Source organism: Sinocyclocheilus grahami, unplaced genomic scaffold (assembly GCF_001515645.1).
Source record: "Sinocyclocheilus grahami isolate Dianchi unplaced genomic scaffold, SAMN03320097.WGS_v1.1 scaffold701.1, whole genome shotgun sequence".
Classification (NCBI taxonomy): Eukaryota; Metazoa; Chordata; class Actinopteri; order Cypriniformes; family Cyprinidae; genus Sinocyclocheilus; species Sinocyclocheilus grahami.
Genome location: NW_015505880.1, coordinates 247926 through 274466, shown reverse-complemented (window position 1 = coordinate 274466; position 26541 = coordinate 247926). Strand labels below are relative to the sequence as shown.

At 40.2% G+C, this 26541-nt stretch overlaps 1 protein-coding gene across 21 annotated transcripts in view; it reads right to left on the bottom strand.

The window, feature by feature from the left end:
* The window catches only part of ptprsa (protein tyrosine phosphatase receptor type Sa), a 232823-nt gene that overhangs the window by 132270 nt on the left and 74012 nt on the right, over positions 1 to 26541 (bottom strand). For all 21 annotated transcript variants that reach the window (XM_016243797.1, XM_016243814.1, XM_016243796.1 and 18 more), the window contains one exon: positions 3901 to 4069. In XM_016243797.1, coding sequence (XP_016099283.1) covers positions 3901 to 3985 — 85 coding nt within the window. In that variant the 5' untranslated portion in view covers positions 3986 to 4069. The remainder of the gene's footprint in view (positions 1 to 3900; positions 4070 to 26541) is intronic.

Sequence of the window (26541 nt, the reverse complement as noted above, 5' to 3'; positions counted from 1 at the left end):
TTTATATTTATATAAACAAATATACACACACACACACACACACACACACACACACACACAAACAAGCCCCAAGCTTTATTACCATAGGCCAGATTTATTCACAACCCTTTTTTCTTTTTGATTAAAAATGTCTCCTCCACATGTTGATTTATGAGAGCATGAGTGAGCGAGAGGGAGGGAGGCGGTGAGGATGACATCATGCAGTTGGCAACCTCTCGCAGAGGTGACATCCACTCGCTTTGTGTGTGTGTGTGTGTGTGTGTATCTCTAAGTAAAGGCCCGTGTGCGGCGCAGCTGTACGAGACAACGACCACAAATCCACCTGGGCGGCGTGTGTGGGCTGAACGGTGCCTTTAAAACAGGTGTTTGTAAGAACAAAAACCATTTAAAGTCCATATGAAACAGATCACAGCCTAATTTACATCCACAATTGGATGCATTTCTGAGAAAAGAAAAACTAATTTGACAATTGATTTATCTATGCGATGCTACTTGCTTTACTAGAAACAGGCAACGTTTTCCAATTAGTAGCAGTGTAGCATGAAAATGCGATTATGACCATGCTAGCCAGTGCGATTATAGTACTATCCTAAAATTTGAAGTGATTAGAGCTCTGGGACAATGTGCAATGCCTAGTAAACATCTGAATCACACAGAAGACACAAAAACACAGACACGCAGAGCAATTCTGAGGGTGTCACGGTATGAAAACAGAGATGGATTGATAGTGAGAAATGATATATCCTACAGTCATAGGTGGTGCATAAAAAAAACAGAAAACACAAATGTGATCTCGTTAATGTCTCAATTGTTTGTCCTAGATTACATTGAGCATAAACAGACAACAAATGGAGGCTAGTGTCCAGTTCAGACTTTACTCATCATTTCCTGAAGAGATCTCGACAATGTCTCAAACCGTGCTCAGATTTGTCAGAGGTCTCATATGAACTCAAACATTTCTTAATCGATCCATTTTAATTGTATAGCTGTTTTGGGAAAATTAAAATAAAAATGTATGACAATTATGGATTATTTTGGGTCTCTTTTTAAAGATTTTGAGGAGAAACGCAAGTATACAAATGCAAAGAATAGCCAAATTTTGGACTGAATATATGAATGCAAAAAAAGAGCCAAATTTTAAATGGAAGTATACAAACACGAAAATAATTACATTTTGGATGAAATTATGTGAATGCAAAAATTAACCTGATTTTTTTGGACAGAGCATACGAAAGCAACAAATAGTCAAATTTTGCCAAAGTATATGGACCAAAGTATATGAACAGAAAAAATAGCAAATTTTTTTTGGACGGAAGTATTCAAACGCAAAAAAATAGCCACATTTCGGACGAAATTATATGAATGCAAAAAATCAGCTAATTTCTTAATCGACTGGCATGTTATTGTAAGGCTAGTCAATTAGTCAACTATTGTGAATCATCGTTAATGTTTAGTCTTAATCTTAAAATTAGCCAAACAAAAGGCTAGAAACATATTGTACACAAGTATATGAACACAAAAAAGTCAAATTTTGGATGCAAGTACATGAACGATAAAAACCCGGAAAAATTCCTTAATCGACTAGCACCGACTTAATTGGTTATTGGACGCCAAGTGAATTAGTCGACCATCGTGAACTATCACTAACGTTAAACAAGTAAAGCTTGTTTAGTCTTAATCTTGAAATTAGTTCTAAACAAAAGGCTAGAAAGAGAATGTACACAAACACAAATATACCTAAAACCTTTTTTTTTTAATTTTTTTAAGAAATTGAGAAACAACGCTTATAGCTCCATTGTGCTTTGTTGCGTTCTAAAATGCATAAATACAAAGTTTCGTGCCATTTTTGCATTTCCAAACTTAGTTTTTTTAAGATTGCGTCACAAAAAGAATAACTTATTTTGGAGAAAATCCATTCCATTGCAGTACATCTAGACATTCTTGAATGCATCTGAAGTAAACACCCCTTTATAAGCGTAAACCTGAATAAAACGTAAGTCATATAGTAGACGTTCAAGCACGACTAGTAATAGTTTTGTTCACCCTCATTGCGTCAGATGTACATTAGCTTCTGGGCCGCCTTACATAACCAACATACAGCAGAACAGATCAATGTCGGGCACACAAAGACGTGGCATATCTGACAGCGGCCCATTCTCACGTTATCTCTCGGGCAGCGCCTGAATTACACCTATTTTAGGCTTGAAAGCAGCAGGGGGAGGCTTTACCTCCACTTTCATCCCGCGCTCGCACTCGCCCCTCTTTACTTCACTTGACTCTTTGTTTTGTTTCCCTAATGGTCTCTAAACCCATCTTAGGGGAGAAATGGTGCAGAACAAATCCTGACTTCGAGCTTTGGAAATTAAAAGACAGCGCAGGCCCCGATCCGTCTGATGAAGAGATATACACGCGGAAAAGAGAGACGAAATAATCCGATAAACAGTGATCTCGCGCTTCACGTCTCTACATGTACGGGGAGATCCTTAAACCCACACAGTTTTGTTTTTGATGATTATGAAACCTACTAGTCGGTGGTTTGCCTGGATGACTAGCTGATTAATCAGTTTAATCAAGTCCTGTATAATTAGATTAATTTCGGGTTCAATTGACCTAAAAAATACAAATTTTCTGAGAGGATTTAATCATGTAAACATTCTAACAGATAAAACTAATTAAATTACAGATAAAAATATCAACAAAAAAATTTCATTGAATTTCTTATTAACTAGCAGGTAAGTAAAGCTTAAGTTTAGTCTTAATTTTAAAAATTGTTGCAAACAAAAGTTCTGAAACAATTTACACAAATATACCAATGCAAACTTTGGTTTTCTGTAAAGCTGCTTTACAACGATTTGTATCGTGAAAAGCGCTATACAAATAAACTTCAATTGAATAGAAAAATCCAGATTTTTTTAAACGAGTGGAAAGAAGGTTAATCAACTAGTTGACCATCGCTAATGCTAAGAAACGCTTAAATTTAGTCTTAACCTCAAGTTGTCACAACCAAAAGGTTTCTTTCATATATTAAACCTCCTGCTGAAATGACAGAACTTCTCACAACTGCTCATGAGAATAGTCCTACATTTTAATAGTTACGTATTAGTTACGAGTATACAGGCCAATGATATTGACTCTTAAACCACTGAATCAGCCAATATTGGGTCTGTAATGGTAATGCATCAATGTTGTTCCAAAATGGCTGCCCTTAACCATTGAATCAGCCTATATTGGGCGTGCAATGGTAATATGTTAAAGTTGACCCAAAACGGTAGCCCTCAACCACTGATTTGGCCATTATTGGGTCGGCAATGATAATACGTTGCGTTGACCCAAAAATGCCACCCTAAATCAGCCAATATTAGATCAAAAGTCTTAACATTTGCATAGCACTAACTCTTAATTCTAGAAAAAAATCAACTAGTTGACCATCGCTAATGCTAAGAAACGCTTAAATTTAGTCTTAACCTCAAGTTGTCACAACCAAAAGGTTTCTTTCAAATATTAAACCTCCTGCTGAAATGACAGAACTTCTCACAACTGCTCATGAGAATAGTCCAACATTTTAATAGTTACGTATTAGTTACGAGTATACAGGCCAATGATATTGACTCTTAAACCACTGAATCAGCCTATATTGGGCGTGCAATGGTAATATGTTAAAGTTGACCCAAAACGGTAGCCCTCAACCACTGATTTGGCCATTATTGGGTCGGCAATGATAATACGTTGCGTTGACCCAAAAATGGCACCCTAAATCAGCCAATATTAGATCAAAAGTCTTAACATTTGCATAGCACTAACTCTTAATTCTAGAAAAAAAACGGTCTATTCTAGAGTTTTGACACACTTGAGACTTAAACTTGACTCTTAAACTCAAGTTTCATCTTAGTTTGCTCTTACATAAGGCCAAGGAGCCGGTGAGCAGCGGAGACAGCAGCAGGGCACTCAGGGAGAGCAGGATAGGCAGGTGGCTGGCTGGCATCATGTCGCAGATGAACTCTGACCTGGCTGGAGAGCCGTGGCCCCACAGGCTGGAGACGAAGGGTCGGCACGCTGGATGTGTGGCACTCTGGAGGAGAGAAAACAGGAGAATGCAGATGACTAATGACGCTCTCGCTCACAGACAAGAAAAACACAAAAATGTTAACATTGTTTCACCAGTCAACCATCAAGTACATTCACACTCTTTACCAGAATGTTCAGTTTGAGCCTGTTCATTTTCCCTCAGACTCCCAATTACAGTTTCACACAACTCATAATTAGTCAGGCTTTATCGCTGGATCTTGTCATTATTTACTTATCCGCCCATCTTGTAATTACCAAGACACTCATCAATATTTCAGACGCGTCTCTTTGTTTTAGCCAAATTGCGATTAATCCCCCCCGTCACTGCTTTCTGCCTTGGGAGTCGACTCGCGGGTTGCTGCGTTTCTCACACATGCAGGGCGGAAACCCGGCGAACGTGCTTGTACACCATTTAATTAAAGATGGCAAGAACATCAGATGGCAAGATGGCAAGAGACGCACGAACATGTGTAGTTGCTTTCGGAAGCGCTCGCTCACGTCGAGAATGAAAGAGATGTTGACATGAAGTGCTGAGACTCTGTAAAGAGTGACTGCGGCATCTGTAGATGAACCTCCAGGCCTGTGTGACTCAGTAAGGGTGTTCAAACAAGTCACAGTCCAAGATGGCACTTTTTTTTTTACTTGTGCCCCGGGGATCTGGTAGAGGACCAACAGTGGAAGCTGAGGAACTACTAAATGGACTGACAAATGGCTGATATTAAAAGTCTATGATATTTTGTCTAAATAAATTAGAAATAAAACCACTAAATGCTATAAGTGAATTCATTTTTAAAGAAAATAAAAACATTTTTCATTTTCTAGAAAAAAAAAGGTTAACTTGAAGCTTAATCAAATATTTTAAAATATTTTAAATTTTCTAAAAAAAAATGATCAAAGATTAACTTAGTGTTAAATGATGGGAAACATAATTTAAATGTAAAAATAAGAGAAATGAGCATGTAAAATTAAATATACAACATTAGCCAATACAAATAAAATAAAATAAAATAAATGGTACTGACACACTGTGCCTTCGTCATAAAAATAAATTATATTTTTTATTTTGGATAAAATATTATATTTAAGCACAAAATTAACTGATAAATGTCTAAATAAATTAGAAATAAAACGCCAAAGTGTATTCCCAAAAAATAAACATTGACAATATTTTTTATAATATTATATAAAATACTATTAATAATACTGTATGAAATATTACAATAATATTGTCCCAAAATGTATTTAATATAAAAATTATACAAAAAATAAAGAGAAGTCATCAACACTGAAAACGAAACAGTCAAATGTCACCAAGAAGCCAAGACAGCTATATGATTGTGGGTGCCGGCATAATGCACTGCAACAGCCCACTCTTGTTCTCTTCCTCGGAGGGCACGTGAAACACTTCAAACTTTCATAATAAGTCCATTGTGTCCTTCTGCTGCGATCAACACAATAACACAACCATCACATACACACACGCTGTGTCAGTTTGCATTGCTATTTGTGCTCCTCTAGTGTGGCGTGTTATGTTTCCAGAGAGCCTGTAAGTCATAATGCGCAAGTGAGGACCTAGTGACAGCTGGCTTGTCAGCTTGGGGTTTCCTGTCAACCTGCATGGCGACACTAGAAATTCCGCCTCACATAAACAATTGAAAACGTCAGTCGAGGGATTCGGCTCTGGAGCGCCACAAACAGAGGGCCAAAGCAGGCACGGAATGCCCAGACAAAGAGGAGGAATATGTCCGCCCTGATTTACGACGCTCTCCTACGCTGGCTGTCCAAGTCAGATTCCAAATGCAGCTCCCGTTCACCATGTCTGGAAGGTGAAGGTTTGAAGTTTCATTGCAACAGTGTGATACAACGAAAGGCAAACTAACAATGCATTCATCAAAGGCAGTCAATTTGTGTCACGCTTGGGGTGAAACGATTCAATTTCACGAATGCAACACGGTCGCATTTGTTGGTGCAAAAGTTAATGAAGCCAACTGACGTCAGAATATAAATGTTTCGCGAATCAAATGCTCTCAATTCATGTTCCCCAATTTGGCTAGCCCCCAAAGGCTGGGAAAATAAGCACATTTCAACTGTACTGTCATGCAATATGCACAAGGACCTGTGTGTATGAATAATTGAGCTGGACGGAGAGGCGAATGTTATGAACTCGTTGGGGAGCGACACTACATGCACAGCCACTATGCAACAACTTTTGCGTCATGCCATTATGGTTTGGCATGCCATTCATGCCACAACAATGTGTTGCATGCATTTGATGCAAAATTGTGCCACACTTGGTACATACAAACAGCTTTTTTAAACAAGCCATTATGAGCCAAGGATATGCAATGCCTTCGGATACCAGCATTGCAACCACTGACAGTCAGTCGAGCGGCTCTCGAGACGTGCATTTATGCGTGCCCAGGTCTTTTATCTTTCCAGGTCTCTCTATCTCCTATCTTTCTTGCTACCTCCAGCCAATGGCGATATGCCGTACAAGAGTGTGTTTTCTTTTTAATGGAGAGCACCAGCAGTCAGATGCAATCAGGGCTGCGCTCATGACTGGCTGGCTTCCTAATCCTGCACATTTCCATGCATTATTAATGCTAACATGTTGGATTCGGCACTGAAACGGAGAGATACGACAACAGACAGAAAAGAGAGTGAAAGATTGAAAGATTTGGCATTTCAAACTGGGGTGCACGAAAAGATGCGCCCTGCGGTTGCAAGAATAATAAGAGTGTTAAAATGGGGCAAGACACAACTGTATTGTAGTGCGTGAACGAAAATAACAAACTTCTTCTAAATGAACGGCGAAGAAGAGTCGTAAACATTTGGAACGGCCAAGTACAAACCGTAGCTGCGGAAAGCACATGCTGCATTTAATGCGCTCGCATTAATGTGAGAGATGATTATGAAATCCGCAGTCCTGAGAAACGAAAACAGAAAGACAGCTAGCACTGAGTTTGTGCATACATGAAGCAGTTTGTCCCGATGTGTGCAAACAGATTGACGCAAGAATGCAAAAATCTGGTAGCAGCGCATGCCGATGAAGAAACCACTGTGCAGATGCTTAGAAAAGAAATAGATGCAGCTGCATAACAACTGGGAGGACAATAGTGTGTGTGTGAGAGAGATTTTTAAAGCTGGATAATCAGAGGAGGAAGCCAGATCGGAGTCCCCAGCGAGTCTGAGTGAGGGAAGAAACCATGGCGAACATCCAATTAAAACTCCAATTAAGCGCCCCAGAGAACGTTCCTCAATATAGAGATCAAACCGCTGATAACATGCAATCGGGCGTGATCTCAAAGATCCTGCTACAACTTGTCTGCAACGCTCTCTTAACCCCTAATAGTCACCTTTGACTCAAGATATTGTAGGTGATTGCATGCTAGTAGGGCTGCTAACATCCCAATGCTACAAAGAAAGATTTATCAGCATCACAAAGCTAACGAATGCTAATTACACTTCTATATTAGCTAAACAACAAGTGATGCACGCTGTGAAGTGAGTAGCGTGTCATTACGCACAATCCCGCCACCAAAAATGAGTGGAAAAGAACACGGGATCTTGATTTTTTGCTGGGCCCTCTGATTGGATATACGCACTAAAAAACGTGATGGTTTAAAACCAGATTCAAGACAAAGTCCTCAGAGGGGTCTCATAAAACAATGCCACGGCCATTTCTATTTACGAGCGAATGTAATATCCCTTAAAGAGCCCCTCGTAATGGCGCCATTCCCTCCGTATGCTACCGGCAACGGAGGCCCTTGTGAATGGCTCTTGATTCAGTCCAATTATCAAGGACACACACTACTCCTGCGGTCACACACGCTTATGTGTCTGTCCGCGGCCGTAAAGTGAGAGAACTCGAGCACACACACATCTGGCTTTCATGTCAGCGCCAGATTTTACTGTGTAGTCCAGGTGGCTTGAGTTCGTGTTTGTCTTTCTTTGCTGTCCAAGCTGCCATTTTGAATAGTGCACAGAGAGAGGCCAGCGTTCGTCCCTATGGCAAATTCAGCCAGAGGTGCTTTCACAATTCATCTACCATTTCCACTGCAGTTCTGACAGTACAGCTGACATTTAAAGTCAATGGTAAATCCAAGTTTGTATCATTTAAAACAAGTATACACAAAACACTGTGAAATCCAATAACAAGAACCCAGAGAGTTGCAACACCGGTGACATGCATTAATTGTGACACAAAAACAATACTGATGGTACTTCCTACCTCACTGGAAGCATTTTATGATACTTTACCAATTACTTTCCTTGCTTTCTGCCCTAAAGAATCATTAGTACCAAGTAAATGTCACACACATGCACAAAAAAAACATGCAAGTATTTTTTTTATTAAAATACAAAATTAAGTTAAATAATAAATGAAATATAATAATACATATAATTATTATTATTATTAGTAATATAATAATAATAACTATGATAATAATTACAAGAAATATTATAATTATTACTATTAATTATCATTAGTAATATTAATATAAATATAACAATCTAAATCTAAATACTATATCATTAAATACAGAGCAACAAATACAATAGATAGATAGATAGAAAGGAAAATGAGAATGTATAAATAGATATCCAATGTCTACAATATCTACCTAATTTTCTCTGTAATCTACAATTTCATATTTAAGTTTTTTTTTTTAGGGTGAATTCTGACTTGTGACGAGAATAAACGGGACATGTTCTTGACAGATTTAGTGAGATTCATCTTAAAGCCTCGCCGTACACTGCCAATGTTGAGTAATCATATGCATTTGCATGCATTTGTGGGAGCATTATGTAAATATTTTTTGCCAGTTCTATCCTCTCCCTCTAATGCGCCACACAGATGCATAACAATCACAGCATTATCAGGTGATTGCCTTTCATTTCAAGGCACACACCTTCCATCGCAGTCATGGCTGCAATCCACAGAGACACAGAGAGAAGACAGTGACGTCTTCTGTGACCAAAGCCTCCTGCCTTTGTGTTTGTTTACAATGGCAGCGAGATGATCTACAGCTTTTCCCTGCGCTGCAGATGTGCCGTGGAGCCGAGATGAAATGTTTGATGAAAAATAACACACGCAGGAGTCGCTCTGTCTCCACTTCAGATGCAGAACAGTGACAGGCAAGAGAAGCAGGCAGGGGGCTTTTGCCAAGAAAACGTCTTTCTCCTATATCCTCTCCAAACAGCCGTTACATAATTCTGAGTCTTGAGTACAACCAGAATGGAGAGTGTATGTGTGTGCGTGTCAGAACAAAGCAAACGCTGCTTCACGCTGACATGTCATTCTGAGAAAACCAGGTGGCACGTTTGACCTTTGCGCTTTCAGGGAGATAAATCCAAGAGTCCTTTCACTTCTGTGAGGGGAACAGACGTGCTGCAATGCAGTCAAACTCACATAAAGCTTGGAGGCTTTTAGTTCATATCTGTTAGCTGTGAGGCTAACATCTATGTGCTAGCACACTCCTAAACAGGGAGGAAATAAACCTTTAGAAGATTAAGACTGACAGTCCTATGTACATTTTTATCCAATAAAATACTCTCTATAATTAGAATGTCTCCATTCCCCACTACTACCTTCAACTGACTAGCAATAGCAATAACAAATCATATTTAATGGTTGTGATGAACTAATATGCTACATCTTCAGTGCATCCCACCCTAAACTGAGTGTTTCAACTGCTAATGTGTCAACATTTCCATTACATTGCGTTCAAGGTATAAAATGGGATTCCCTGGGAATCGAACCCATGACCTTGGCATTGCTAATGCTCTGCTAGTTGAGCTGCAGAAATGTCAACACAGCACTAGTAAAGCCATTTAATTGGCAAAAGTGTTGGTTAGCCTATCAGCATCGCCCTCAAGTTTTCTGATTGTGCACTAAAATGGAAAAGCAGTTGGATATTTTCAGTGTAGGACATATGTGACCCTGGAGCACAAAACCAGTAATAAGTAGCACAGGTATATTTGTAGCAATAGCCAACAATACACAGTATGGGTCAAAAATCTTTAGGATATTAAGTAAGAATTAAGTAAAGATCATGTTCCATGAAGATATTTTGTAAATGTTCTACTGTAAATATATCAAAACTTAATTTTTGATTAGTAATATGCATTGGTAAGAACTTCATTTGGACAACTTTAAAGGTGATTTTGTCAATATTTTGATTTTTTTGCACCCTCAGATTCCAGATTTTCAAATAGTTGTATCTACCCTTATGACTGGTTTTGTGGTCCAGGGTCACATATTGTCTAAAAGACAGGTCATTGAGTCTTTGACATGCTCCTGTCTATGACATGTACCTTTCACAAAACCCAATTTAATTACAAATTCGGCCTGGCTGCGATCTACATTAGTCCTTGAAAGAAGAATGATGTTACGTTCTGGATTCTCACCAAGCCATCTACATGTGTTGCCTGCCCTTTAAGACCCAACTAAGAGCTTTTCCAGGGCCACCCTAGAGGAGGATATATCGGCGCACATTTATATTCCGGACCCCAGCAAGGAATAAAATTACATTAAGCACAGGTGCCCCTTGGAAATTGGAATACTTTTCTTAGCTGGGTAAATAGCAGCTCTGCATGGTTGCTACGGGATTGCAGTATGGAATCATTCAAATCAAGGTAAATAAATTGTTATTTGGGAAGCTGGCAACCTATGATTCGGCAGCTGCTCTGGAGGATGGGATGGTTCCTTTCAAAGGTGGACAATTACGCTGCCACTCACTGTTATTGGCGGCGCAGCCTGAGGTGGGGTAGATGGACTTCATTAGCATTCCAACACTGCACATCCATTTAGGCTAGGTGTAACCACACTGCCGCAGGCAGGATGTTAGTGCTCTACACTGCAGACAACATCCTGCTCTCATGGTAGGAAGCAAAGAATCCCAACATGAATGCAAGCTCCTGTCTTTTACTGATGGTGGGATACAATGCATCCTGGTATTTGGGCACTAAACTGAACAACACAGGTAGTTTTGTTGCACTTAGCACTAGCACCTGAGCACCTGAACTACACAAGTGGAGCTGTTCAGATTAAGAGCTCTTTCCTCAAGGACGCCAGCGCCCCCCTAGTACCATTAACTGAAATAACTTCATTGTGCTAATTAACAACCCCAGGGTCAATTCGTCACCTTGTTTATACATGCTCCACTTGACAGGGCCTGCACCGAATTTGCGAAGAGTGCCGCGCTAATGGTGGCTGTGGCAACAAATGGGGAATTCAGATTTTTTTCGCCCCTTTACTCACCATAATAAAACCATTTTGCTCAAGCATGTTGACTCCTCACCACTGTAATTACATGACAGCGCTGTGGTGAGTGGGTGCAGGAGTGTATAATCTCATTCTGACCGCGACTGGAGCCTCGGCAGAAAGCGCAATGAGGCAGACGCGAATGTGTGTGAGTGAGGTAAGTGTCCCTGGGTTCACGACTGGGCTGAGTAGATGCGGTTCCCTCCTGCTGAATCGAGAGAGTGAGAGAGAGAGAGACGTGTTGAAGACAGAAAACAGATGGCCAGGTTTGGGTTTGAGTCTCCTGTCCGTCACCTCCCTCCATCCCAGCTCGAGAATAACAACTGGCCACTTTTTATGGCCATTATAAAAGCTGCAAGGAGGAAAGGCAAATAGAGTCCTGGTAGCTCTACCACAGTCGCGCTTTCCCATATTACTAATCTCGCTGACTGGGCTGCACAAGGGAGGGATTGTAGAATAGGAGTGGGGTCGGAGGTGAGGTGACCCCACATGCTCAGTAGGAATGGGGTAGAGGGGATGTTAGCCTCAACTTGGGCAGCTAGATATTCTGATGTGTCCCTGAACGAGCCGCTGAGGAAACAGAGACTATGCTGTCCGCAAGTACCACTCATAAACAGGCATCAAAACACTAGGTTATTGTTGGAGTTCGACCTCATGAAGGACATGCAGTGTTCTTTGAGGCTCAACGCTGACGCTGTGTTGCATCAGAATACGCCCTGACCAATGCCCAACAAATCCTTCCCTGGCCACCCAAAATAAGTTCTTATTACCTCTTCGGACAACTGAAGACTTGCAGGAGGGATCAAAGGTGAGAGGTCAAGCAGCTGGTTAAAGCTCTTTTTTAACCATGCAGCATTCTTGCGCTCCCTGTTAGGAAACACTTGCTGGGAATAATATTGCAAGACCATCAAAAACAAATGCATTCAACTCCTACGTTTGCACACAATACGAACGGCAGCATTAAAAGATGCCAGCATTGCGTGCCGTGAACGACCCTGTGGACGCTTCAATTGTGTCAGGAAACTGGCCCTTTTCAACACTGTATCAGGCATTAAGTCAGAGCTGCATGGTGTGAGGTGTAGTCAGCGTGAGAACAAGAGGCGCCTTCGTTTCTTTATCTCTAAAGAGATCTGACAGGCCCTCTGAGCTGCGAGACAGTACCTCGACTTAGCTGTGGTGCATCAGCCACCCCGCGGCCTCCTGCTCATACAGAGGGTCCGAGCGGTCAAAGAAATGAAAACCGTCGGCAGAGCGAACAGGTAAGAGGATGACAGCGCTACACCGGGAGCATCACTCCGTCCTTTCACAGAACCCCTCCATCAACAATGCTCAATTGACTCGCATTCATGGAACAACGAGCCTAAATAAGGGAGGGAAAATTAGATGAGTAAATCTTTTCTTGCTTAGGGAAGGATGGAGAGTGAGAGAGAACACAATCGGGTCAATCCGATGAATCGATCTCGGTGATTGGTTGACTGGGCAGATGGAATTGACAGAGGGACATTTTCCCGCAAGCAAGTCAGGCTGATTATACAACAATCAATTTTTCATTACTGTAACAATTGGCAGTGCTGACCGAAAATGTGAAATTGTGGGAAAGCTAATCCAATATAGGTTCGATGACTTGTTAGAGATCCTGCTATTAGCCAAGGAACACTCAAAGCTCTCATGAGATCCATAATCAGATGCAGACAAATAGACTCTAATTCTTATCTTAGATACAGCTACTTTATTTTCAAACCTAACATCGATACTTTGGGCTAGAGTTTCTTTGTGTGCACAAGGAAGCAGAGAGCAGTTCTGTTCATTACAGACTAGGAAGCCCCCCTTCTCCTTCTCACCGCCCAAGTCTCGTTAGTACCCGCTGAGCGTGAATGGGAATGTGTGGGCTGACTTAATCAAAATCACTCGTGGGGAATTTGAATACTTTAAATTAAGAAGCTGTGACGCTCTTTTCTCCTGGTCTCTCCGGTCCAGCCACCTGGTGTGGCACGTCTGCTGATTACGGAGAAACGGGTAGGAGGAGGTGCCGGAGAAGAGCTGAACACATCAAGTGGTGAACCACCAACTGTGCTAGGAGGGAATGAAATGAAAAAGAACAACACAATCTTACGTTGCCATAGTTATCATTTTGGCTCCCTCAAAAGGGGAAGTTTGTGTTCGAGGGGTACACTCTTGTGTTATTGCTATTCACATCATCTATTTCTCTGAGGGAAGATGAGGCGGGCACCTGATATGTGAGCTCTAGGCCCTCAAGTGCTCTCTGGGATGACACCTAAGGGTGGTTATGTGGCATCATTTAGGGAGTTGCTTGAATGAGACAGATTGTTAAGCCTGGATGGAGCTGTCAGTGGATAAGTGTGTTTGCTTGCTAAACATGTGATGCTAGTCCCTCATTCCATCTGTTTGGTTATGAAGAGGGGGGGAAAAGTACCGTGAAAAATGAAGAGGGTGGGAGAGAGCAAAATAAGCAGGTTTTGGAAAACCTGGTAAAAGAACTGAAGGCTGTCATTCCAGTACAGCCCAAGCTGTTAGGCTGTCGTCAGGCGTGCTCAGCAAGATGCAGCCTGCTCCATATGGCTTGCTCGGATCTGCCATCTCAAGGGAAGAGCTGCCTGCCTGCGTGTTTGGGAAGAACGAGAAAATGTGTGATTGTGTTTCACTCTGAAACACTCATGTTTATGCAGAATATCAAGCCGGGTATTGTTACTGCTGTCCAGTTCTGTCTAAAATAGAAGCAGAAGCCTTTCCCAAAATGTATTTTCTTGGCAAACCTCTGTATTGTTGAGTTTCCAGAGTGCTTTAGAAATCAAATTTAGTCCAAGGGAAACTTTCCACAGCATACCTTGCTAGGGGAGATGCTTTCTCCCAAGCCTAGCAACCTTGAGCATATTCCCATGGTAAAAATGTGGGTTCCAGACAGGCTCAGCAGACCAAATCTAACAAAGGTCTGATGATGAACAACAACACTTGCAAAAAAAAAAAAAACAGCGGCAATGGCTGTTTAAAAATAGTAAATCTAAAATTAAGTTAGGTTTATGCTTATAAAATGTGAAAAATGTGACAAAAAGTAATATTAAAGACAAAAAATGACCCAAACTGGATTCGAATTCAGGTCAGTTATGCAATGGGCAATATCTCTCTCGCTCTCTCTCTCTCTCTCTCTCTCTCTCTATATATATATATATATATATATATATATATATATATATATTATAGTTTGTATAGGCTCCCAGAGACAAACTCCCAGAAAGGCATCATTTAAGGGTGCACCCGCAAATGTAAGTGAAATAATCACATAAGTCTTGCATGGAAAACATTCCCTCTCCCTCTCTGATCAAGCGGGGGCAATAAGAATTGTGCAGTCTTGTGCAAGCAAGAGCTTGATTGAGCAAGTGTGAATGGTAACAAGGCCCGAGGGGCCAAACAGACAGGCAGTAGGGATTACAGAGTGGGATTGAATAAGCTCAAGTATGGAACACACATGAGAGAAACTGCACAGGGAGCCCTGTTTACTAGAGCAAGATATTCCCGGGAAGCACACAGGAAGGGGTGGGGGGGGGGATTGCTTACACACATGCAGGGACTACATGGTGGATCTGGATGAAAACAGATTTGTCTGGAGTCACGTAAAAATGATGGATTAGAACAAATACACTTGAAAAACAGAGGTACCGCCTAACGGGCCATATTAAGGGTAGTTTTAGAGTGTATAAAGTCAATTTAGAGTGAAGCGCCACAACAAAAGCACTGGAGAAACCAACATTCACATATTGCACAGCCAATAAACTCAACGTTTCTTTTAATTTTGCCCAATAAACGGTCACAGCATGCTGTTAGATCTCCAAAATTAAGTTATATTTGAAGCTCAATTTAACTTTGTTTTGGTCATGAAGCTACTAGAACACAGAATTACTGAGGAAAAAGCATTGTTTAGTATGCATACTGCAGAAGAAATCTCTAGAAATATTTTTTTGGTTTTTATGTACAGGATTATTTCTAGATCCCACTTGCTGAAGACAATGTAGCATATTAGAACACTTACTGCATAGTATGTTACAGAAAATTTAAAAAAACAAATGTGCAGAATACAGTTTTAAAAATTAGTATGCAGTATGTAGTATATGCGTCACAATTTTTCAAAAGAAGCTAGTATTCAATTTCAAACAAGCAGTTTTAAAAACTAGTATGCAGTATATACTGCGTAATTTGTAGTAAGGAGTAAGCTAGTATTCCATTCTGTACATGCAATTTTTAAAAGCTACTATGCAGCATACAGTATATACTGCACAATTTTTATTAAAGAGTAAGCTAGTATTCCATTTTGAACATGCAGTTTTAAAAAAATATATGCAGTATACTAGTATAGGATAGTATGCAGTATACTATATATGCGTACTGCTCAATTTTCAGTAAGGAATAAGCTAGAATTTAATTTTGAACATACTGCATAATTTGTAGTAAGGAGTAAACTAGTATTTCATTCCGAACACAGTCAGGGTCTGTGGTGCAGCGTGGCTCAGCGAGTGTGCGCTAAGGGCCAGATTTAGTATGTGTGTGAGAGAAAAAGATGGGGTCAGTAAGAGAGGAGCGCAGCCGGTCGCCATTGCTCCCCGTGGAAATGTGAACCAGCTGTGGCATTCTGGGGGCCGATCTGCTGGGGCCGATAACACTGGGCCTTTTGTCCATCTGCCCTGACTTTCTGACATTCTCCCACTTGCTCTCCTCTCATTCCTCATTCTCTCTCCAGATTTCTCACTCAGCCAACACTCGGCTAGAGAAAACAATCCTCTATCGGTAAGTGGGGGGCTCTCTGTCTCACACACAATTGAAAGGCAGTCGCAGAGACACAATATGTTATAAGCACACATAAACAAACGGAAGGCATGCGGCCACACAAAAGAGGCTTGATGGGTTGTTGACGGAAACTGACAAAAAGGTGCATGTTTCACAAAACCTATTTTCTGTCAAAAAAGAGAAAAAAACAGCAAGGGAAAACATCCAAGAATTGAATCTTCTGCAAACCCTCTGCAAGAACATCAAAACAAAAAGTCTAAAAACTACATACACAAATAAGATTTTTTTAACAGTTTCAGTAACTACAAAGTGCACACACACAGCAGTGAACACACACAAACCGTGAACACACACCTGGAGCAGTGGGCAGCCATTTATGCTGCGGCGCCCGGGGAGCAGTTGGGGGTTCGGTGCCTTGCTCAAGGGCACCTCAGTCGTGGTATTGAAGGTGGGAGAGAGAGCTGTACATTCACTCCCCCCCACCTACAATTCCTGCCGGTACGAGACTCGAACCCACAACCTTTGGGTTATGAGTCCGACTCTCTAACCATTAGGCCACGACTTCCCCGACTTACACTAACAAAACGTGACAAGTGCTGTCATTATCACTATTATGAAGTTGGAAATGTAGCACAAACAAGCTACATTTAAGTATTTCAGATAATTGGCAAACTGAGCTAAACTGTGCTAGAAAACTCTGCTAAACTGTGGTAAAAAAACAGCAACCACTAAACGAAGCTGAAAAACTGCACAGAATTTAGCACAAAAAAAAATTTGTGCTAAACTCTGCACTGTGCTAGAAAAGTTGAACCCCCTGAAACCTTCATAATTCGCATACTAGCTTCTGTTGCAAACAAGAAAAAGAAAGACTTAGTAAAGAAAGCCCCTCAGAAATTAGCATCCTCACATAAATGACAACGCATGATGTTTTTGTTTACTCTCCACTCTCATTAGCTTGCAGCGGGAATAATTATCGTAAGCTTTGCGAAAACTAAATCCCACATTCCTTGTCATTGTGGAATAACCACAGTCAGCTGTCCACTCGGACAACATAAACTACCTTCTCCTCCCTGTGCTAGGCAGCCCCCTACCCAGCATTCCACAGCTAAAATAAATAACCCGTCTCCGAATGGTATTTTAATGAGAGTGTGGGAGTGGAACTGTTATGTGCAGCTCTCCGCATGCCAATGTCTGAGCCTGGCCTCCCTTTACGCCGCTAACAATTAGTTAGCTAATCAGCCACCACTGTGAGAGAAATATCTTTTCATAAACACAATATGATGGGGACAATCAGGCTAGTTGGAGCACGCTACAGCAATGGCAACATTTCATGCGTGGCGCACTTAGCAGTGGCTCTGTACCCTTGGAACGAGGGAGTACGCTAACCTTTAAAGAGCAGGTTAATGTATGGGGAGAGGTTTTACGGCTAGGGACGAATTCATTACAGTGACAATCTCAGCTGATTTGCCATTTCAACCTTCTGCCTATAAACCTAAGGAAGGCATTTCGAAACCCCCCCCCCCATTTTAACCTTAATCTAACCCTCGTCTAAGAGGAGACAGGTGAATATCAGTTATGTACTGAGAAGTATCAATGTCAAACAGATGGTCCAAACTGCAGGGGTCCATTTAGGCTAACGTGTATTGCCGAGGCAGGGAGTCTTGGTTTGGAAGTTTCACACTAGCTTAACACAGTTATTTCATCATTGGCTCCCTGGGCCCAAAAGTAAATCTAAGGCGCCTTGCTTGGGATTTTACTGTGGGTTCGAGAAGGTGGCAATGCGGTGGGCGGAGATTAGCCTGCATGAGATGTTTCAGGGTCGAATGTACTCGGATGTTCCCAGACAGCAAGCTTGTTTTAACTAAACGGCCACCGTTCTGAAAGCAATTAAGGCTGCTGTTGAGAGCGGAGTAGCAGTCGCTGTACCATGAATGGCAAGTCTCCCGGAAGTTCCATTAAATCCTGAGGTGGGAGTTTGCAGGTTACACACACAGACAGAACGAAAGGGGGAATGCTGGCTTGTCCGCTGGAGAGCTGGAAGCTGCTGATAAATCTTTGCCTATGGGAAGCATCACTGATCCTTCTTCAGTTACCCAAGTGTGATACGCCACTCACGTTTGCATCCATTTGCAAGTCAACGGCCACCGTGCTGAAAGCAATTAAGGCTGCTGTTGAGAGCGGCGTAGCAGTCGCTGTACCATGAATGGCAAGTCTCCCGGAAGTTCCATTAAATCCTGAGGTGGGAGTTTGCAGGTTACACACACAGACAGAACGAAAGGGGGAAGGCTGGCTTGTCCGCTGGAGAGCTGGAAGCTGCTGATAAATCTTTGCCTATGGGAAGCATCACTGATCCTTCTTCAGTTACCCAAGTGTGATACGCCACTCACGTTTGCATCCATTTGCAAGTCATGTGGCTCACTTCGCATTCAGCTCAGACAGGAGTGGTGGATAGGATCTCCCCAGGACTCGAGACAACATTGATTGATAAAAACAAAATGAATACATATAAAACATGGCTGCTTATGAACAGCTACAAGGAACGGAGACTTAAATTTAGAATGGGCAACCTTGCATTTTGAAGAACGCCACACTGGCGTTTAGCTTTCAACTACACAGGATATGACCCCTGACAGAACTGTCTAGCCTGATGTGACCCCAGGGCACCATGGGAATTCACAACAGCTTAGCAAAAAAGGTAGACACTCCAGCTGGACTGTGCATGTCATAGGGAGAAAGCAGTTGCCTTATTCTAGGAATTCCCTGGTCGAAGGAATTGGCCATTTTAGCAGTGGCTAAAACGAAAACAATAGGCATGTATTGGCAGATTATGGGAGAGAAAAAACGAAATGATGGCCTCTTGAAAAACCCAAATTCCTCCTATTCCTTCAGCTCCCATTTCATCTCCACCCGAGGCGAAGGCTAAAAATAGAGGCACTGGGAAAACTCACTTTTAGCCCCGTAACTGTGGAGAACTTGGTTTGACACTGAGCTGATGGGGTGGAAGTAGAAAAAAAAATACAGGGACGTGAGGTGAAAGTTTTTTTTTTAGCTATTCTGGGTAATATTTTCTATAATTTACAGCACCTTCATATAGGAGAGTTCAGACTAGAATGATGTTTCTAATAGAGTTTATGGGAGGGCGCTGAAACTCCACCCACATGTTCAGACTCGCAGTCTGGTTTCAGTCAAGTGCTCGGTCAAAGGTCAGGTGAGTTGGCACTCTCCATGGCAACTACAGAAAAAAAAGTCCATGCCGAAGGGCTGTTTATGACCCTACCCACGTCGCCAACTTGGCAATTGCTCTTTTAACTGTCCATCATGGGAATAATCCTGCCATTCCCTGTGACCCGCACAACTCTGGAAAGAGAAGGGGGCACATGACTTCCTGTCTGCCGTTGGACTCTGAAGTTGAAGGGTGCATAAGAAGCATGAATGGGGACTTCAAAGACTCCAAGAAGAGGTGAACGTATTTATAGACAGGGCTGGGGGTAAAGTTGGCAGTAGTGCTGGAGGGGCCTCTAGAATAAAAAGCAGGGTTGCCCTGAAAGAACTCTAGAGCCTGCTGGGAGATAAAAATAACTCGGCGGCAGCCGGGCCCTAAACTGATTAATGACTCCATGGTACAATTGAACATTGTGTAAACAATGGGTCCTGGGCTCTGGCTCAACAAACATTAGCTGGGAATTGTCTTGTTGGGGTACAAGAAGCTGAAAAGGGTTATGTTTTGAGACAAATGAATGGGAGACTAGTAAACAAGTTTGCTAAGACACCTGGCATCTCCAAAACAATTTCAATGAGACCAAAAAATGGTGTTCTAACTTTCCAAGATACTGTCAATATTTGAAACCCATTCAACTTGACAAATGTGTTTCTGAACTAAACTAGATATTTAAGAAAGAAAATGTAGGGCGGACATGATTTTATCAATTGGGAATAGATTCGATTTTGAAAAACTTAGGAAAAGGGTTGATGTCAACTAAAGAGGAGATTTAGAGCAAGTTATCATCTAAATTATCCAGATTAACAACCACAAATGTGCCTCTTTTTGAACTAGCATCAATTCATGTGGTTATTTGTGTGGGTAACTGGATGTATCTGTAAGCATTAAAGCCCCTCACGTCAGCTGAGCTCCAGAGAATCTTTGCCTGTCTATAGAGTAACAGTATCCGCAGAGGAGACCATGACAGAAATCTATACTGGAGCCGGACAAAACCCTTACACACACACACACACATATACTCACAAACTCCATTTCAGACACCCGTCTAGATGAAATATGCATGAGGCACTTTGGCTATTTCCATGACACACTTGACTTCAGTGTTCCTTGACTTGTCTGTTGAGAAGACAAAAGAGTTCTGAACTTTTGCCACTAGTGAAAGTACACTACAGGAAAGATCCACCAGGGAACAGGAACAAAACAAGAACCAGGCTTAAACTGAACCCATATTTCCCACATAAGCACCACTGACCAACATGCTAGGAATACATGGACTAACCAAAGGTTTATACCCTGCTATAATAGTTGGATTTAGCACTTTTCAATTTCACATTTGCTTTGTATGCCTCTGATAATAAGATGAATTTTGTACTACGGTTCTTAATTTGCAGTAATCCAGAAAATCTGTCTCTACGTTCTGATGATTTTAAAAGCAAAGTGATTGTGATCACATTCACTGAAAAGAGATTAATATTCAGCTGCCGAGCTTATCCGTGCTGTTGCCCATTGCTAACTGAATTTAAGAGGGCAAATGTCAGCCGTCTTTGATATTTATCATCTAGAAACTCAAATGAAGCTCCTAACTGCAATTCTGATGGCAGGAAGGAGAAGACTTCAACAAATAAAATGAGTTCAATCCTCCAATATTATTCAGACACATAAAATAAAATTTAATTTAAAAAATGAAACGATAAATAGCTCTGTATAATAAAAAATTATAAAATGATTGTTCACACACTGGGTTATGTTAGGGTCAATATCACTGTAGGGTGCCTTTTGGTGTCCTGTATATAAATAACTAATTTGCTATGATAACTTAACATAAAAATGACTATGAAAGGGTGTGTTCTATTAGGCTAAGTTTTTATATTCATAACAAAACCATTACTTGGCTCATTAGATACAATTTCTAGATTTTTTTAAAGTTTTGTGTAAGAGGATGTGTGTTGAGTCCCATGCACTGCTCATTAAATTTGAATGATAGTAGAATATTGTCAAATCATAAAATTAAAAAAACAAAACACATTTTTTTTGTTAAATAAGAGATTACTCAATTTGAGTGTATTGATCATTTGGTAATAAAAATGATATTTTTATTTAATAAAAAAGAAGAGTTTGTCCATATCCCTTGAATGGTCGTCCACCCTGTCGTATTGGGGAATCTGCCCCTATATGAAAAGGCCATCCCCTTTAGTGACATCAGGACAACAGATTTTTTGTCTCTTCAGTGGTGGGAATTTCAACGGCTTAGGTGAATAAGTTGGTGACTTTTCAGTTGACAAATTTTCTTCGTCTGAGTTTGCTTACTTGCTTTGCCAAAGCTTAACATGTCCACCCTGTTGGCATAAAATATGCCAGAAGTGATTCGAATACAGTATTTTCAAGATATGTAAGTTTAAATATACCAAATTCCCTTCAACAACCAGACTAAATATTTAGCTAGTCACAGTTTGTTGTAAGCCAATATGCTAATTGAAGCTCAAAATGTCCACCTTGTTGTTGTTCCAAAATGTCCACCCTGTCTGCCACTTAGACTCGATAGAGTGGACATAAATATGACAGGGTGGACATAGCATTCATGTGCCTCTTTTTGAACTAGCATCAATTCATGTGGTTATTTGTGTGGGTAACTGGATGTATCTGTAAGCATTAAAGCCCCTCACGTCAGCTGAGCTCCAGAGAATCTTTGCCTGTCTATAGAGTAACAGTATCCGCAGAGGAGACCATGACAGAAATCTATACTGGAGCCGGACAAAACCCTTACACACACACACACACATATACTCACAAACTCCATTTCAGACACCCGTCTAGATGAAATATGCATGAGGCACTTTGGCTATTTCCATGACACACTTGACTTCAGTGTTCCTTGACTTGTCTGTTGAGAAGACAAAAGAGTTCTGAACTTTTGCCACTAGTGAAAGTACACTACAGGAAAGATCCACCAGGGAACAGGAACAAAACAAGAACCAGGCTTAAACTGAACCCATATTTCCCACATAAGCACCACTGACCAACATGCTAGGAATACATGGACTAACCAAAGGTTTATACCCTGCTATAATAGTTGGATTTAGCACTTTTCAATTTCACATTTGCTTTGTATGCCTCTGATAATAAGATGAATTTTGTACTACGGTTCTTAATTTGCAGTAATCCAGAAAATCTGTCTCTACGTTCTGATGATTTTAAAAGCAAAGTGATTGTGATCACATTCACTGAAAAGAGATTAATATTCAGCTGCCGAGCTTATCCGTGCTGTTGCCCATTGCTAACTGAATTTAAGAGGGCAAATGTCAGCCGTCTTTGATATTTATCATCTAGAAACTCAAATGAAGCTCCTAACTGCAATTCTGATGGCAGGAAGGAGAAGACTTCAACAAATAAAATGAGTTCAATCCTCCAATATTATTCAGACACATAAAATAAAATTTAATTTAAAAAATGAAACGATAAATAGCTCTGTATAATAAAAAATTATAAAATGATTGTTCACACACTGGGTTATGTTAGGGTCAATATCACTGTAGGGTGCCTTTTGGTGTCCTGTATATAAATAACTAATTTGCTATGATAACTTAACATAAAAATGACTATGAAAGGGTGTGTTCTATTAGGCTAAGTTTTTATATTCATAACAAAACCATTACTTGGCTCATTAGATACAATTTCTAGATTTTTTTAAAGTTTTGTGTAAGAGGATGTGTGTTGAGTCCCATGCACTGCTCATTAAATTTGAATGATAGTAGAATATTGTCAAATCATAAAATTAAAAAAACAAAACACATTTTTTTTGTTAAATAAGAGATTACTCAATTTGAGTGTATTGATCATTTGGTAATAAAAATGATATTTTTATTTAATAAAAAAGAAGAGTTTGTCCATATCCCTTGAATGGTCGTCCACCCTGTCGTATTGGGGAATCTGCCCCTATATGAAAAGGCCATCCCCTTTAGTGACATCAGGACAACAGATTTTTTGTCTCTTCAGTGGCGGGAATTTCAACGGCTTAGGTGAATAAGTTGGTGACTTTTCAGTTGACAAATTTTCTTCGTCTGAGTTTGCTTACTTGCTTTGCCAAAGCTTAACATGTCCACCCTGTTGGCATAAAATATGCCAGAAGTGATTCGAATACAGTATTTTCAAGATATGTAAGTTTAAATATACCAAATTCCCTTCAACAACCAGACTAAATATTTAGCTAGTCACAGTTTGTTGTAAGCCAATATGCTAATTGAAGCTCAAAATGTCCACCTTGTTGTTGTTCCAAAATGTCCACCCTGTCTGCCACTTAGACTCGATAGAGTGGACATAAATATGACAGGGTGGACATAGCATTCATTTGTAGTTAATATAGCTAAAACTAAAATGAATGAGGAGGGGGGGGGGGTATTTCAATGTGATTGAGGATGTATTATATTATTTATTATAATTATATTATTTTTAATAACCCTGTTTAGGAAAGGGACACCATACCTTTCAGAAAATATAATTTGCATCTTAATTTTGTAATGAAAACGTATTTAACAGTAATATATATGTCCATGACAGGGTGGACATATCTTATGGTTTATGCTTCGAATAATGGCCCATAATTATCAAAAAAAAAAATGTGTGGGAGCTCAGCTAATATGTTTCTATAGTGCTTGAGTGTCTACTATATATATGTTACGACAAAGCGAATGGGAAATTAAAACCAAAATTTTTGAGTATTGTGAGGGTTGAAAGGCACTCTATGGTGATATTGAAGCGTTACTGCAACTGTGTTAACATGCTTCATGTTTTCATTGCATTTAACTGCAAATTGCACAAAAACAGAGCAAAAATGTCTCAGTTCTAATCTCACAAAAATGAAGACATACATAGGCCTTTAAATCTGGAAAAAAGGCACTGGCTATAAATGAAAATACAAGCATGAAACCATGCGTGTGCGACAAGCATGTGTGTATGTGTGTGTGTGTTTATGCCAGCAGCACCCTTCTCAACAACGGAGGCTCATATCTTTAAAAGGCGCAACCCCTTCTAGGACAAAGCAATCCATTGATGATAGCTACTTTCATGCCTTTTAAATGAGCATCATTTCTGTCACCAAAATCGAATTTCACTCGTGTTACTATTTTCCAGCTTGAACGGCATCCAAGAAACAGGAGGAAACCTCACAACAGGTTGTGCAAGAGCCAACCGCACTGAGCTGGAATCCAAAGGCAAAATAAAGAAAAACAAGCCGAAGAGAGTGGAGGAAAATCAATAGCCCTCCTTGAGCAGCTTCAGCAGATGAACAATTATTACCGTTATGCTGGATGTTTTTAGTGAACACATATTGGAGGAGTATTTCACTTCAGAGCAAAGATAAATAAAACATCACTAGGCATGCTTGACTTGAAGAAGTCACTATAATATAATTTTAAGTAAAACACAATAGGACAGAGGACAGAACCCTGCGGGACACCTATGCTAATCATAATTTATTTTAATATCAGTCTTGGGACTCTCCAAAATTCACACTTTTCTCAACCATAATAATAAGTTGAGCTCAAATATGCACTTTTTCCAGAAAAAAAATGGCTAGTTTTTTTCTGGCTAGTTTGACTTTTTCCAGCTGCGTGCAACGATCCCCAAATTTTCACCTCGCCCACAGAGACGTTTAGGAAGTCATCATGCTGCTTCCCTGAGATGTTAAAACTTTCCGGCATGAAGCTTCTGATGTCCCGCATGGAGCTTCACGCAACATGGCAACGGACATCAAACGCTGGCCTCAGATGGTTGTATGGGAAGAAGCCACATGAAAGCATCTGAACAACATGAAACATACTTGGGATACTTCCTTATTTGGAATCTGAAAAAGCACCATAAACCTTTGCGGTGTCCTCATGGCTAACAGAGATGTTGTTTACTAGACACTTAAGTTAACGATATTAGCATGCGCAAATTACAATCATGCCACCATCTGAGCTATCAAAGCCCCTGTGTTTGAGTCACAAGACATCATGATCTTGTTGTTTTGGTAGAGCTAACATTTTTAGTTAAACAAATTTTTATGTTTAGTGTTTAGAACTAGTGTTTAGTGCGACCCTAGCTGAAGTGAATAAATGTATCGGCGCTAAACGTAGGGACACACATTTTGAGGTAATTGCTAGCTGAGTGCTAGGATTAATTTAACTGCCAAATCCAGCTGTCTGGCACAAGCAAGACCCGGACGACACTGTCCATTTGGTGCCTGGCTCCACCTTTCTTTAAATGTATTTTCACATATTCAGTGGCCGCTTGTATTCTTAATGCACTGTGATTTCTATTTTCACTCGTTATGTGTTTTTCTGCATTTCCTATCCTTCTTTTGGGCGGATATGAGTGCATCACATACAGTCACACGCTCGCCTCCTCATTCCACACAGACCGGAACTCCCCGCCAGCTCACACGCTGTTGCCTGCTCCAACACACACGCACACACATGAACAACAACACACGCACACACACACACACAAACAGATCATTTCATCATCTTATAATCTACGCAAAGCATGTCGAGCGAGACCATTTGGACTCTGTGTCCAAATTCTGACGAATTCATGTCGTCCTAATGCACCTCTCATGAATCAGCCCTAAAATATCATGACGCATAGATTATTGCTGGCTCTTCACACAAATAGGGTACAAATCCAATGTTTTTTGGAGTGGGAACTATTAAAAGCAATTGTGACATCATTTGGATACTTTATTTTATTCAAATCTTTGCAGGAATTGCATTTGTCCAGCTCAAACTTTCAGTTATTGCAAAAAAAACATTTTTTTTTTTTACCAATAGTTCATAAAAAAACAAGCAACTGTATATGTAACTAATGTATTCATTGTTATTAGATTTAATCAAAATTTTTTATTAGTTTTATACATTAATATTATTTTCATGTAAGTGTTTGCATTCATCAAGCTAAATTTCATTTATGAGAAAAACAAGTTATTAAAAGTCTTGATATCGATACTGACATTTTAGCCTATACATTTAATTGGATTTAGATTTAAACAAAACATTTTTTAAATAAACAATATAAATAATATTTAAACCTGGATATAAATATATATAGATAGATAGATAGATAGATAGATAGATAGATAGATAGATAGATAGATAGATAGATAGATAGATAGATAGATAGATAGATAGATAGATAGATAGATAGATAGATAGATAGA